Below are 12,964 nucleotides of genomic sequence, written 5' to 3' on the forward strand. Positions count from 1 at the left end.
AACTCAAAATAAAATCAAAATCCATAAAGCCCCAATCTCTATATCTCTCTTGCAATACAACCGAGCACCATTGAAGTCGAAGATTGAGAAACGTCGTCCCTGGTCTGGTGGTTGTAGCCGTCGAAACTAAAAGAAAAAAAGGAATTCAACACTCTTCTTCTTCATTTATTGTTTCTGGTTCCGATTGCATACATTAACAATCATGTTCATCATCTTATTTTTTTCCAGAAATTAATAATGGAATTGTGGGTTGATGTACCTGTTGATTGGAATGATGGGGAAGATTTTAGGATTCCAAAATGAGAAAATTGATATGGGGAAAATTAATAGTGGTTCGGGTTGGGTTTTATTCGCTTTTTAGTCGGATCTTCGTCTGGATCAGGTTGTACGAATATCTGGGGTTTAATATATGTTAACTTTATAAACCATGAAAACAAAGCTCAATCTTTGTTTGTGGGGAAACGAGTTTCAAACTCTATAATTGGGGGGAAATATGTTGATATAGTTGAATTGTGTTCAATTAGGACGAAGGTGGAAGTTTGTGTGGATCTGTTACTATATGATAGTTATGGTGTGGAATAGGTCGTCGATCCTAAGTGTTTTTTGCAGGTTTGGCTTGAGACATTGTGGTTCTTGTAGTAATCAAGTTTGGGATAAAACAAAATGATCTGAATCAAATCAACATACTATGACTGACAATAAATATCGCCCAAACACAGAGAGCTATTTTAGCTTAAACACCAACTGCCTAGACTATACGATTGGTTTGAAAGTTCTTTTACAAAAACCGACCTTGTATCAAAGGTGATTTTTCAAAGAAATTGCAAAAATGTTTAAAGTCGAAAAACGCCCAAAGAGGTCCAAAACGCGGCTAAAAGCCCACTTGCGATTTTAGACGAGATTGAGTCCAATATTACTATGACGGTTTATCTCTTATTCGCATGAGAAGATAAATGTCAAAGTTTCCGAAGATAAACGTGAAGTTTGGAGGATAATCATAAGATCGAGGAAAAATGGAATATTTTTGTTTCCAGGATTTGTTTTCGCCGGACCATGGACCATGCTATAAATCTCAATATAATATAATTACTAGACCTTGATCCGCCCGACCGCGCGAGTATTAGTTTTATCTTTTAAAAATCTAGTTAAATTTATTATGATTTTAGTTGTGTTTACGATGTGTAAGTTTATTGATATTGATTATTTAAAAAATTGGACCAGTTCAATCTTAACTTCTTTTCTTAGCAGAATCCGGATTGTTTCAAATGAAATTAATATTAATGAAAAAAAACTTACTTAATTTAATATAAAATAACGTTCTAGTAAAATTATTCTTTAGATATCTTTATGAAACTGGTTATTGAAACAATGCTAACTTAATTTAATAGAAAATAAAAAAATTATTTGGCAGTTTAAATATTTTAGTGTTTTAGTCCTCGACCCAAACCCGTGGTCAGACCAGTAAATTGGGTGACTCGTAAGTATTCCGGTTAGGATTTAACAAAATAATTCATTAATTAAAAACATGATAAAATTTGTAAAAATTCAAAAAATCGCATCAACCTCACCGGCACCGGTAAACCCTATAAAATTGACAATATTTCTAAAACATTTTGATTAAACTTTTCATACAATATTTAGTATTACAAAAATAAAATGTGTATTTTAACATATAAATTTTTATAAAATTTATTTAATTTTAATAGCATGTATGATTAGATAAAAATTTCATAAATATATTTTAGAATACAAATATGATAATATATTTACATAGGCTGCTCTTCTTAATTTTACTTTTAGTTATTTACATTTAATAGTATATATAATTAAATAAGACATCATATATTGATGATATCTTTAACATTAGTTATTTTATAAAAGTTATTTACTTTTAATAGTATATATAATTAAATAAAAATTACATAAATATAATTTTAGAAAAATAAATATAATAATATCTTTATGTAGGCTTCTTTTATTAATTTTAATTTTTAGTGATTTAAAATTAAAATATGATAACTTTTTTTGTAATTCATTTTACGTTGATCAAAGTTTATGTTTAATTCGTCTTTTACTTGATAAATATTTTATGTGTTTAATAAAATAAACCCGTCAAAAACTATAACATAAAATATGAACTATAACTAAATCTATCAAATAATTAAATAATATTAAATATTAATGGAAGCATCAAACTAAATAATATTGCTATTGATAGCCAGTAATATTATCATGCGAAAAATAATAAATTCAATAAAATTCAAAAAATACATAAATTTACTTTCATATTTACTGAGAATCTATCTTTTATTATAACTATAGTATTTAAGGTAACTCGTATATATAAATGTTTAATGTTCCAACAATTTTTATTTTTTTAGTTTAATTTTTTATTATAACTATAGTTATTTAAGATAACTCGTATATATAAATGTTTAATGTTCCAACAATTTTTATTTTTAGTTTAAGATAGATTTTTTAGACATGTATTTATTAATCTATAAAAGACAAATAAAATTAAAGAATAAGATCATTTATTATCAGTGGTATAGAAGTGTAAATAACATTAAAATCTAAGAGGTATTTTTATTGGTATTTATCTTTTGATAATGTAGATATTTTCAGTGTAAAAAAACGCTGTTTAAATTTACAGTATTCAGATTTTTTTTTTAACTATTTCCGATGTTATTTGTTGCTCGATAATTAATTTCAAACAACTACTGTATACTTTTTAGATCTTTTCTTTTTGCACTGTGGAAATATCTCCATAGGATTTATTACATTAACATGAAAATTATTTTTCTCTATAAACCGAAAAAGCTAACAACTACAAAGGAAGTTAAACTCCAACTAACACTAAACCTCATTTTCAACAACATCATTACTAAGCCAAATAAGACTTAGCAATTTCTCCATCAGCTCCTTTAGGGTAAAATCCACCGGGCACCCTTTCATTTCCACTTCCATACACAATCCGCAGAATTTCCTCCGGAGTTCGATCAAACGCAAGCGATAACTCGTCACCAACCAATACATTCCCGGCCACATGTCCCTCCGCACCCATGGCTTTAGGCACTACTAACCCCTCATCTTTCACACCCATTTTCCCCAATTTGTTCCTTAGACACGAGATCCTATCAGTGAAAGCCGCAACCGTGATACCATAAGGATGAACTATATGTGTCGCCCTCGCATATAGCATTGTTCTTATCACAGCGTCCTGACCTGATTCTACTCCTAAAAGTCCTGCTACTAACTGAAAACGTTTGCGTAGTTAACATTTTGTATATAATGAAATAAAAATTCATCCAGAACACTATGTTTATCAAACGATTTTTGTCATTATATGAAACCTTAGACATAGATAATGCCAAATTTTATGGGATTTCTTTAATCTACAAAATAAATGAAATTTCTTCTAAAACACATTGATGTAACGAAATGTATTATAGGATTATAAACTAGAGTTCCATAATCCATCTTTTCTCATTTTTGATTTTTAATATACACAGCCTAATTTTCTGGTTATAAGATGAGAATATATATATATATATATATATATATATATATATATATATAGAGTAGTTAAAAAACGAAGAAGAAAGAATTAGAGAGTAGTTTAGTTTTATTACCTTTCTTGATGCGGGACATTGCAGTTTGGGGTTAGCGCCAACGTAGCCGGTGAGGCCAACATACGGGACCAAATAAGAAGCAATGAGGTAATTGTAAGAATTGGCATAGGGGTTAAATGGTGGCACAAATTTTCGTCCGAATGCATCATCCATCACTTTCGCAAATGATTTTATACTCAAATCAAGTAGCGGCCTTGCAAACCCTGTCACCGTTTTCTTGATTGCCCTGTGATTGTATTTTTAGTTTAGAAGATTATCTCAAAGCTATTATTAGAAAGAAAATACATTTTGCCTTATCTTGTACCTATAAATAATTAAATAGCGATGTAAAAGCATCCCATATGATCACAAGTCTAAACTATATGCATATTATAAATTCAAAGAAACATTTTACCTCAAGTGGCCAACCTCTTGCCAAGCAAATTGCAATACAATATCTCTTGTCAAAGGATCGAGTTTAGCTTTCTGAGCTCCAATAGGACTTGGCCCTCCCATAGTTAAATTTGGATCGACTTTGTCAAGACCAAACCCTAATGCCCCGAACAAGAAAAATTCAGCTTCAAGATACTCCAAGTTTAAAGGAAACTCCAATAATTTTCTGTCTTGATCCGTACAGTTCGTCTTTTGCTCGGGGCAACTCATAACCTGAAGATAATGAGTGTTGAAGAAGAACAGCACCGTTATTGTTGAAACCAACAAGCTTCTTCTTTCTTTGGTTCTTCCCATTTTGTTTTAAAGTTTTAGTTTTCTTTTATTCGTTCTGATTTATTTGTGTCTAGTTTTGAATGTGAACTCTGTATTTATAGGGTTTAAGATTTGAGTGAAGAGCAGATGAAGTCTCCTGTATTTACTCCGGAGAGGATTGCGGGGATACTCCCACGTGGCTTTATATCGGCTGGAGGAGTGACTCGTGGATTTACGACGTATTCAGTTACTATTTTGAGGACACATCTTTGGATGTTGAGAAATATACGGATAAGTCTTTTGGTCTTTTAAAGTTTATTTGATAAGTTTAGGTTGAATTTTGTTATCTTGTTCGAAGAGAAAGGGTATACGCTTGTCGAAACAAGTAAAAAGAACATGTTTTTCTTTTTGTTTTTTACCGATTTTTAGTCTATTGATTACTACTTCATTGAATTTTAGAATTTGATTTACATTTTTGATTAAACATGCCACCTAAGTTTGAGACATTTCGTTTATTGATAGCTTTATTACCAGCACATGTATAAATAACTTGTTGAGAAAACTGAAAATAAAATGCATGAAAAAGTAAGGATTGCTTTTTAAAAAAGAAGGAAAAAGTAAGGATTGATGTAGCGATTTGTCCAAGACGAAAATTCATACCATTTGTAAGTAAAAAAAAAAAAAATTCATACCATTTGACGTTTCTTGTTTTTTGACTAAAGGCTTAAATTTGACTTTTCTTGTTTTGAACGAAGAAGCAATCTTTATCTGATGGCTGATGCAGGGTTTCTCGTACAGAAAATTTGTGTTTCTTTGTGTTTTCACTAAAATTGCATTGCCCGTTAATATATGTTTTTTTCTGAAGAAGGCCGTTAATATATGTTTCATGCATGCAATGCAACTCACATGGGATTTCGGATAGGTCGAATAGGTTCGTAACTTATGAAATGGGCTAACTAAGGATCTGTTAAACATTTAAGGTACATATTATGTATCCAAACTTTAAACGCCCAGTAAACATAAACAGCATAGCTCTCTCTCTCTCTCTCTCTCTCTCTCTCTCTCTCTCTCTCTCTCTCTCTCTCTGTGATATATTTTTTAATAAGTTCAAAATTATTTGTTGAATTCATTTGATAATTGTTAGTGACAATAATGTATTAATTTGGTTTAATATTTTTTTAGGTCAAAGAGGAATATTGTAAATAGTTTTCACTAATTGATTCAATGAAAATAAAATAAATAGTTGACAGTTGCACCAAAATAAATATATTTGATTTAAAACATAAAGTAGAGTTGATGTTACACAAGGAAAACATGTAAATGCATGTACTATTTGTTTTGTGATTATCTTGTTTAGATGAAGATAATAAATTTTTTCATCAGCACCAAAAAACAACATCTGTTCATCTATCTTTTGTTGTTATGAATTTCTGCAATTTCTTTTTAAAATTTATGTATTCGGTGTTATATTATGTATTTTGGATAAATTATGTATTTTCGATATTTTTATTGTTATATTTGTTATATCTTTTTTTTGGCTTTCAAAATGGGGAAATTTTTAAAAGAAAAGTACGGAAATAAAACTAAGGAATTCCTTAATATAAAACAAAGGAATGTTTTATTTTGTATTTTTTACCAGTCATTTATTGAAATTTTGTTATTTTGTTCTTTATTTTGCAAAACTTGAGTTTAGCTATTAAAATGGGAAAATTTATTTCAGCTTTAACTTCTTATATATTTTTAGTTGTCTTGAGTTTGATGAAATGTAATATTATAATAGATTTTTTTCTTTGTCTTTCTTTGTGAAAATTTCTTCTCTTTCTACAAAAAGATATGTATGGTACGTAGCTTCTTTGATAAGTGTAATCTGTCAAGTAATATTTACAATAACTTGCTAACTTGGAATAACTGTACGTAGCTTCTTAAACTATTGTTAGGAGTGGTAGAGAAGAGTATCATAACTTAGAATAGCTTAACTCTGAGACTGGACTACAAAAGGCACATACATGAAGACTTGGACCCCTCTATTGTGAGGATCGATAAGCAAATCCTAAGAGATGAATTCATACATAACATGAAAAGACACTAAAATGAGGAGATTAAGAAGCACTTGGCAGTTTAACATGTGGAGAAACAGAGAGCAAACAATATTGAACAATAAATCTGTGCTTGGTTTGAGATTATTGTGCTGCACATTCAAAGGTAGGAGATAATTCAACCTCTTCTTACTCAACCTTAGGCTCCATTGATACATCACTAACCTTACTAATTACTATGATTCTCTTCACGTTAACAAATTCTTTCTGAGTGGTGACACCAGCTCTTTCCTGCAGAACCCACATTCAGAAGTTAGGGGAATATTTTTTCATTATGTATATTATCTTTCTCAAGCCTCAAAGTGTCATAAACTTTGGATTAGTCACTCTTGAAAGCCTTCTTAAGACATATAATTGGTACTTTAGGAACCATTAATTTTTCCACACTTAGGCACTCTACCACCATCAATCCGAATTAATGAGAAACTACAACTATATTTACTGAAAAGAAAAGCCTATACCGATGTGGTTCAAGAACAGTGGAAAAAGAAATGAGAGACAACTGAGTTACCTCAGTAGTCATAGCTGCACCAGGATGTAATCTATCTTGCGCAAAAGAGCTTCCTATTGTTGGAGTTTCTTTATTGGGTGTTCTGGAGGTGTTAGCTGTTTAAGGACCAGAACCAGTCGAACTCAAATGCAAATTCTCAAAGAGGACCTTGAAAGTGGCAACGAACAAAAGTTTGTATAGAACTCACCAGAACCTCAAAATTAGACTGTGGTGGACGCTGGTTGGTTTCTAAAATGCGGGAAAACAGTGAAGCTCTGCTGCTTCACAGTGAAGTTGAAGTGGGATAGATTCAATTGGAAGGTTAAAGTGCTCCCAACAATATCATGTAAACACTGTGGAAGCTCCCACTCCTGTGGGTCTTGGTCACCGGCAGCCTTGAGTCGGACAAGAATACAAAAAAAATATCAGTTGTCATTTCTCAAAGTAAGCAACTTAGCTTCACCTGCATCAGATATGGCCGTAAAGTAAATCATGTAGGCAAGACACTATACCAAGCTTGCTGAGGAATTCCAGAATCAGACTCCAATAGACTTTTATAATATTTTAAAAGAGAGCATCTTTAGAAAAAAAAAGAGAGCATCAACTAATAAAAATTAACAAAACTTGCTTTCTTAAAGCCATTATGCATCTCAGTAAGTGATATAGATCTTACCATTCCCAATACGGATAAACTCTGCAAGATCATGGAATTGTATGTGAATATCACCACAGATAGTTACTGGGAACCATCAGATTATGATTGAAAGATATAGGTGATGGAATATGAAAAGGACAAACCTTTTCATCAGGCAGGAACATGTGAATCCCCATGAGTTCCCTTCCTTTCTTAACGTTCCTAGACTCTGAGAAAAAAAAAGAGGCATCAACACTATAAGGACAAAACAATGATGAATCTGGTGAAACAATGAGATATGGAGAATTAGGGATTTGCAAACTAGAGGAGAAGAGGAATAATTAAATTCGAGTAGTGGAAAAGTTAGACGGAGTGATTTAAGGCTGGAACTTAATAGATTTTCTCAATAGTAGTTAAGAAAGCTTTACATATCGTTCGGGTTTCTTCAACGGAACAGATACATGACGCACACAAGAAACAAAACGCGTGAAATACACAGACGCACAGAAAGCCGACACGTGTCATCGTTTGCCCCTCTCACCAATATGTCGTGGATAGCCTAAGGAGGCAGATTTCCCAACTTTATTGTATTAGATTTATGCTATAGAGATTTAGTTATGTTGGTTATTATGTTCTGCAAGGCCGTCTAACAGCACGTGCAAGTGGTGCGGTCGAAAAGGGTCAAAATCAACTTTTTAAAAAAAAAATTAAGAATTTCTAAAAATAAATATATAAATTATGATAAAAAACTTTAATTTTTCAGACATTATACTGAATTTAGAGTTTATAATTTCCAAAATACATCAAATATATATAAATAAAGTTGTATTTTTTTTAAATTACTCAATTGCATTGTTAAATATACCATTATTATTTTCTGAACACTGGTCTATAAATAATTCGAGACGGCCCTGATGTTCTGGTTTGGTTATCAGACCACTTCAAAATTGAGTAATAAAATAATGGTTTGTTGTAAAAAATATAGATTCAAAAATATATTGGATACATACTTACATAGTATGTAAGAAGAGTTTCCACTTTTCTTAACATTCATACAAGAAAAGATTCCGTTTTAACTTTTCACTAGATCATAACCCACGATACATCACAAATTTTATTTTATATTGACTAAATAAATTTTATAAATTAACTGAATTTTGAATGTTGTTTAGTGTTAAAAGAAATTTTAATTGTATAATATTTATTTCATAAAAATATGGCTTAGTTAACATTATTATTATTGTTTTGTGTAATTTATCTTGTTAATAATTTGATTCATATTATAATCAATTTAGTTTTTTGTTTATAATTAGTGTTAGACTGTTTTACAAAATTGACTCAAAACAACTCAAAACAAAGAGTCAAATGCAAAACTATTCCATGGTTTTTTGGAATTTTATCTACACTATATAAGTCAGAAATTCACGAAAATGCTATTATTTTTTTCAAAAAATGAATGTTTTACTCTATCATCCTCAAATTCATCAAGTATTTAAAATATTACATTTGTCGTCAATGCACCAACCGCTATGAACAACCAATTGAAAGTTCTTAATACATCAAAGAATCGATTTTCACTCGTCGTATCTCATTTCTTATACACAAAACTACATCTCTTTAACTTTCTCTTTATATTCATACATAAAACACAAGATTTTGTTTATAAACTTTGTAAGGTTCATAGAGCCATTCAATCTCGTGATTCTTGGTTCTTAACAAGTAGGTCACTTTCGTGGTGAAATTCTATGTGGTTGGAAAAACTAAGCAAGTTATCTCACTTGTTGAAGGCATGTAATCAATTTTCTTTTCAGATCCTTTCGCCAAGAAGACTTTCGCATAAGTCTGCTCGGCGCAGATGATTATACCAAAGTATTCTTGGCGAACAGATCTGAAAAAACTGATTTCATACCTTTAACCAATGAGATAACTTTCTTAGCTTCTCCAACCACATTTCTACGGAATTCTTCTGGTCAATGCATAGGTTAGTTTTCCAATTGACTTTCTGTGTGTTTTTTAGAGACGACTGCTCTAGAAATCTTCCAACATCTCTTTGTTAACAATTTGAAAATACCAGAGAAGATTTACAGGAAAATCTTCTCAGATAAACATGTTAGTTTTGCAATTGACTGAATTGACTTTCTATAGAAGACTTCCCGGAAAGTCATCCCACGTGTCGAAGGAAGTCTTCTCAACTGTCAGCGGAAGACTTCTCATTGACGGTTAAAGCTGTCTTATGTTACTTTTGCAATTGACAATTAAAACTTAAATACTTAATTTTAATGAGAAGATTTTCATGGAAGTCGTGCAGATTTTTATTCCGAGATTCTGGTCAAACATTTGGTTATGATAGAAGATTTATGTGGAAGTCTTCCAGCGGATGACTACCTGAAAGTCTTCTGATAAAAATTAAATATTTAATTTTTAATTTTCAATTACAAAAGTAACCTAAGAAAACTTTCACCGATAATGATAAAACTTTCACTAATAATTGAGAAGACTTCCAGGGAAATCTTCTAACACTTTTGTATAGAAGTCTTCCCGAGAAGTCTTCTATAGAAGTCTTCTCGGGAAGTATTCTATAGAAAGTTAATTTTCTGACATTATTCTGTCATTTGCAAAACTAACTTGTTTATCAGAAAAGATTTCCATGGAACTCTTCTCTGGTATTTATTTTTTCAAAAACAAAATTAAGCTAATATTTACAAAGGATTTTTTTTTTCAAAAACAAAATTAAGCTAATATTTACAAAGGAAGACTTACATGGAAGTCTTAATGTTGAATAGATGTTCTTTAGAAGTCTTCATTTGTAAATTTTCAATTGCATAAATGACTTAAATGGTAGACTTCCGTAGAAATCTCCTCAGAAAAGACTTTTGTCGAAGTTTTTAAGGTCTTCTAGGTCTATGTTTAATTAACTTTCATTTTCTATAAATTATATAGTCTTTCATTTTCTACAAATTCTAACTTGTTGAAATGGCTCAAGAAGATTACAACCTGGACATGAACATAAACGTTATGGAGTTATCCTACTCATTACCATAAGCAATGATGCAACAAATGGCTCCAGATATTCCTCATCTTCATGTTACAAGTGATAGACAAGTTTGAAACTTGATCGCGATAACTAAAATGCATGATGTACGTCTTTGTACTAAGCCGAAGTAAGATGAGAACGATTAATAATAGAAACAAAGAAGCTGAAGATGCTAATTAAATTTCATATGAAAGGGAAGAAGAGGATTAAGGGGTCGAAGATGATGATGACTTGCCTCAAGATGAAAATGATGATAACTTGCCTCAAGATGAAAATTATGATAGGTGAGGAGAATGCTGATTTCCCTGATGTTGCTGAAGCGGTTGATGATGGTAAAGATTATAGTGAGTCTGAAAGTTAAATATGAAGATGAGGATAAGGAAGAAGAAGATGATATGTGTTTTGAGGATTTGAAAGCGACATATGGTAGTGAAGGAGGAACCTTGAATGCCAACAATATCTATTTCAACCAGAGTTTTGTTAGTAGGGATGCACTGGTTTCAGAGTTTCGATTGACAGCAGTGAAGCATGTGTTCTCTTACAGAATATAAAAGACAACGAAAACTCTACTTATAGCAAAAATTTATGTTAATGGGTGTGGATGGAAGCTGAGAGTGAGTGTGAAACATGGAACAAAATAAATTTAGGTAACCAAGAATCTGAAAACTCATACATGTTCTGTGTCAGACTGACTCGCTCAACGGAAAAAATGTAATCCAAAGTATATTGGTAGGATATTCATGGATCGCGTTGGAATTGTCGATGGATTAATTCTACAACATATCAAAGATGCAATGAAGACATGTTTGGCATGAAACTAGATTACACCACTTTATACAGAGCTTCTATTGTTTGTTTTCAGTATCATAGAAGGGTCATCGTGGTGGATATGACTCACCTAAATGGGAAGTATATAGATGTTATGTTAGTTGCCGCTACACAAGATGATATTTTTTAGTATGCTATGGTGATTGTCTCCGACTGTCACATGTCCATTAAAAAGGCACGTGATAAGGTGTTTCCTTGGGAAATCGAGGAATATATTAGTATCATCTACTATAGAAAATTGTCGAAAATTATAAAGGAAAGAATCTCTTGTACTTTGTCAAAGGTGCTGCATATGCTTATACACTTTACGACTTTTACCGGTTCATAGACGAGATATGGAGTGCAAACCTGGGCCTTGCAACATATTTGGAGGAAGCCGACATGGCCCTATGGTCACATGTTCATTGTCAAGGAGAAAGGTACAATAACGATCAACATTGCTGAATCTATCAATTCCGCACTCAAGCGAATAAGAGGATTTCCCATATCATTTGTTTTTGAGTTTATAAAGGAGAAGCTACGAAGGTGGTATTGAAAAACGAGAGAAATTGCTTTGAATCTCATAACTGAACATAGTCAGGATGTTGAATACTTACTGGCGGTTCATTTGGAGATAGCGGATACAATGATTGTCCAACAATTGATGGACGGAGATTATCTATCTATCTGATTTGTTATGAACTAATCTATCTATTTTTATGACTTTCTTATTTTATTATGAAGTTTTTATTGTATGATGAAGTTGCAATATGAACATTATATCACACCATAAAAAATTGCGTTATGAACTTGTTTTCAGTACATATCTGAAAGGATAGTGTTAGTGCACTACTAAACTATTTTTCTACATATGGCTAGTTAGGTACGATGATAAGTTACAAGAAAACTCATCCTATCCCTACCCTATTAATGTAGCACAAAATAACATCTAAAAGCATCAAGTAGTTGTATAAATTACACTTCATTACATTATCATAGTTCGTACGTGTCCACGTTGTCATCATAGTCTTCGTTGTGGAAGTCTTCCAGGTCTATGTTTAATGGAAGACTTTTGTGGAAGTATTCTAGGTTTATGTTTAATAAAATTTCATTTTGGATCAAATTCATATATAGATTGTTGCATAATTTCCTAGATAAATCTTAACATTTTGCATCTAAAATTTCTAGAATCTAAATGTTTTAGATTTTCTCATAATAATTTTGAAATAACTTCGGAATACTTATCATAATATATCTGTTACCCTCAATGTACACGCTAAATATGAAAATTTCCAGGATATTCTTTTTCTTTTTAATTTTATCTTGTCGATCAAGCTTAAATTACATATAAAATATATGCCTAACATTTCCACTAAACGTACAATTTAAGGAAAATATAAATTTACAAAAAGAAAATCAGAGTCGTCTTCTTAAGTAAGTTTCAAGAGTATATCTTAAAAATATAGTTCGTTGATTTTTTTTCAAGGTTGCGAAACAGTTTCATCACAGTTGTATGATGTGATTTAAAATTGCACATAACTATCACATATTACAGACGATTTATTGAGTTACGGAAATATATCAAAT

At 31.2% G+C, this 12,964-nt stretch overlaps 1 protein-coding gene and 1 long non-coding RNA gene across 2 annotated transcripts; both read right to left on the reverse strand.

Annotated features, from left to right (window-relative positions):
- Positions 1-2,703: 2,703 nt before the first annotated feature.
- LOC108853712 (ferritin-like catalase Nec2) lies at positions 2,704-4,418 on the reverse strand. Its single transcript, XM_018627148.2, has 3 exons — positions 4,027-4,418; positions 3,633-3,858; positions 2,704-3,256 (listed from the first exon to the last, which is right to left on the reverse strand). Exons 1-3 carry the CDS (start codon positions 4,356-4,358, stop codon positions 2,885-2,887), a joined length of 930 nt encoding a protein of 309 aa, XP_018482650.1. The 5' UTR covers positions 4,359-4,418; the 3' UTR covers positions 2,704-2,884.
- A 1,806-nt stretch (positions 4,419-6,224) lies between these two features.
- On the reverse strand, positions 6,225-7,977 carry LOC130497059 (uncharacterized). The gene is made up of 5 exons (XR_008936099.1): positions 7,701-7,977; positions 7,576-7,596; positions 7,111-7,297; positions 6,924-7,018; positions 6,225-6,643 (listed from the first exon to the last, which is right to left on the reverse strand). It is a non-coding gene; the product is annotated as an uncharacterized LOC130497059 (long non-coding RNA).
- Positions 7,978-12,964: the final 4,987 nt, after the last annotated feature.

Source organism: Raphanus sativus, chromosome 1, assembly GCF_000801105.2.
Source record: "Raphanus sativus cultivar WK10039 chromosome 1, ASM80110v3, whole genome shotgun sequence".
In the NCBI taxonomy this organism is placed as follows: Eukaryota; Viridiplantae; Streptophyta; class Magnoliopsida; order Brassicales; family Brassicaceae; genus Raphanus; species Raphanus sativus.

Bases quoted from the DNA above. Each gene is read 5' to 3' on its own strand.
- LOC108853712 (XM_018627148.2), bottom strand. From the start codon at position 4,358: ATGGGAAGAACCAAAGAAAGAAGAAGCTTGTTGGTTTCAACAATAACG. The intron at 3,859-4,026 runs GTAAAATGTTTC...ATACAATCACAG, and splicing joins CAAGAGGTTGGCCACTTGAG to GGCAATCAAGAAAACGGTGA. The intron at 3,257-3,632 runs GTAATAAAACTA...AAACGTTTTCAG, and splicing joins AATGTCCCGCATCAAGAAAG to TTAGTAGCAGGACTTTTAGG.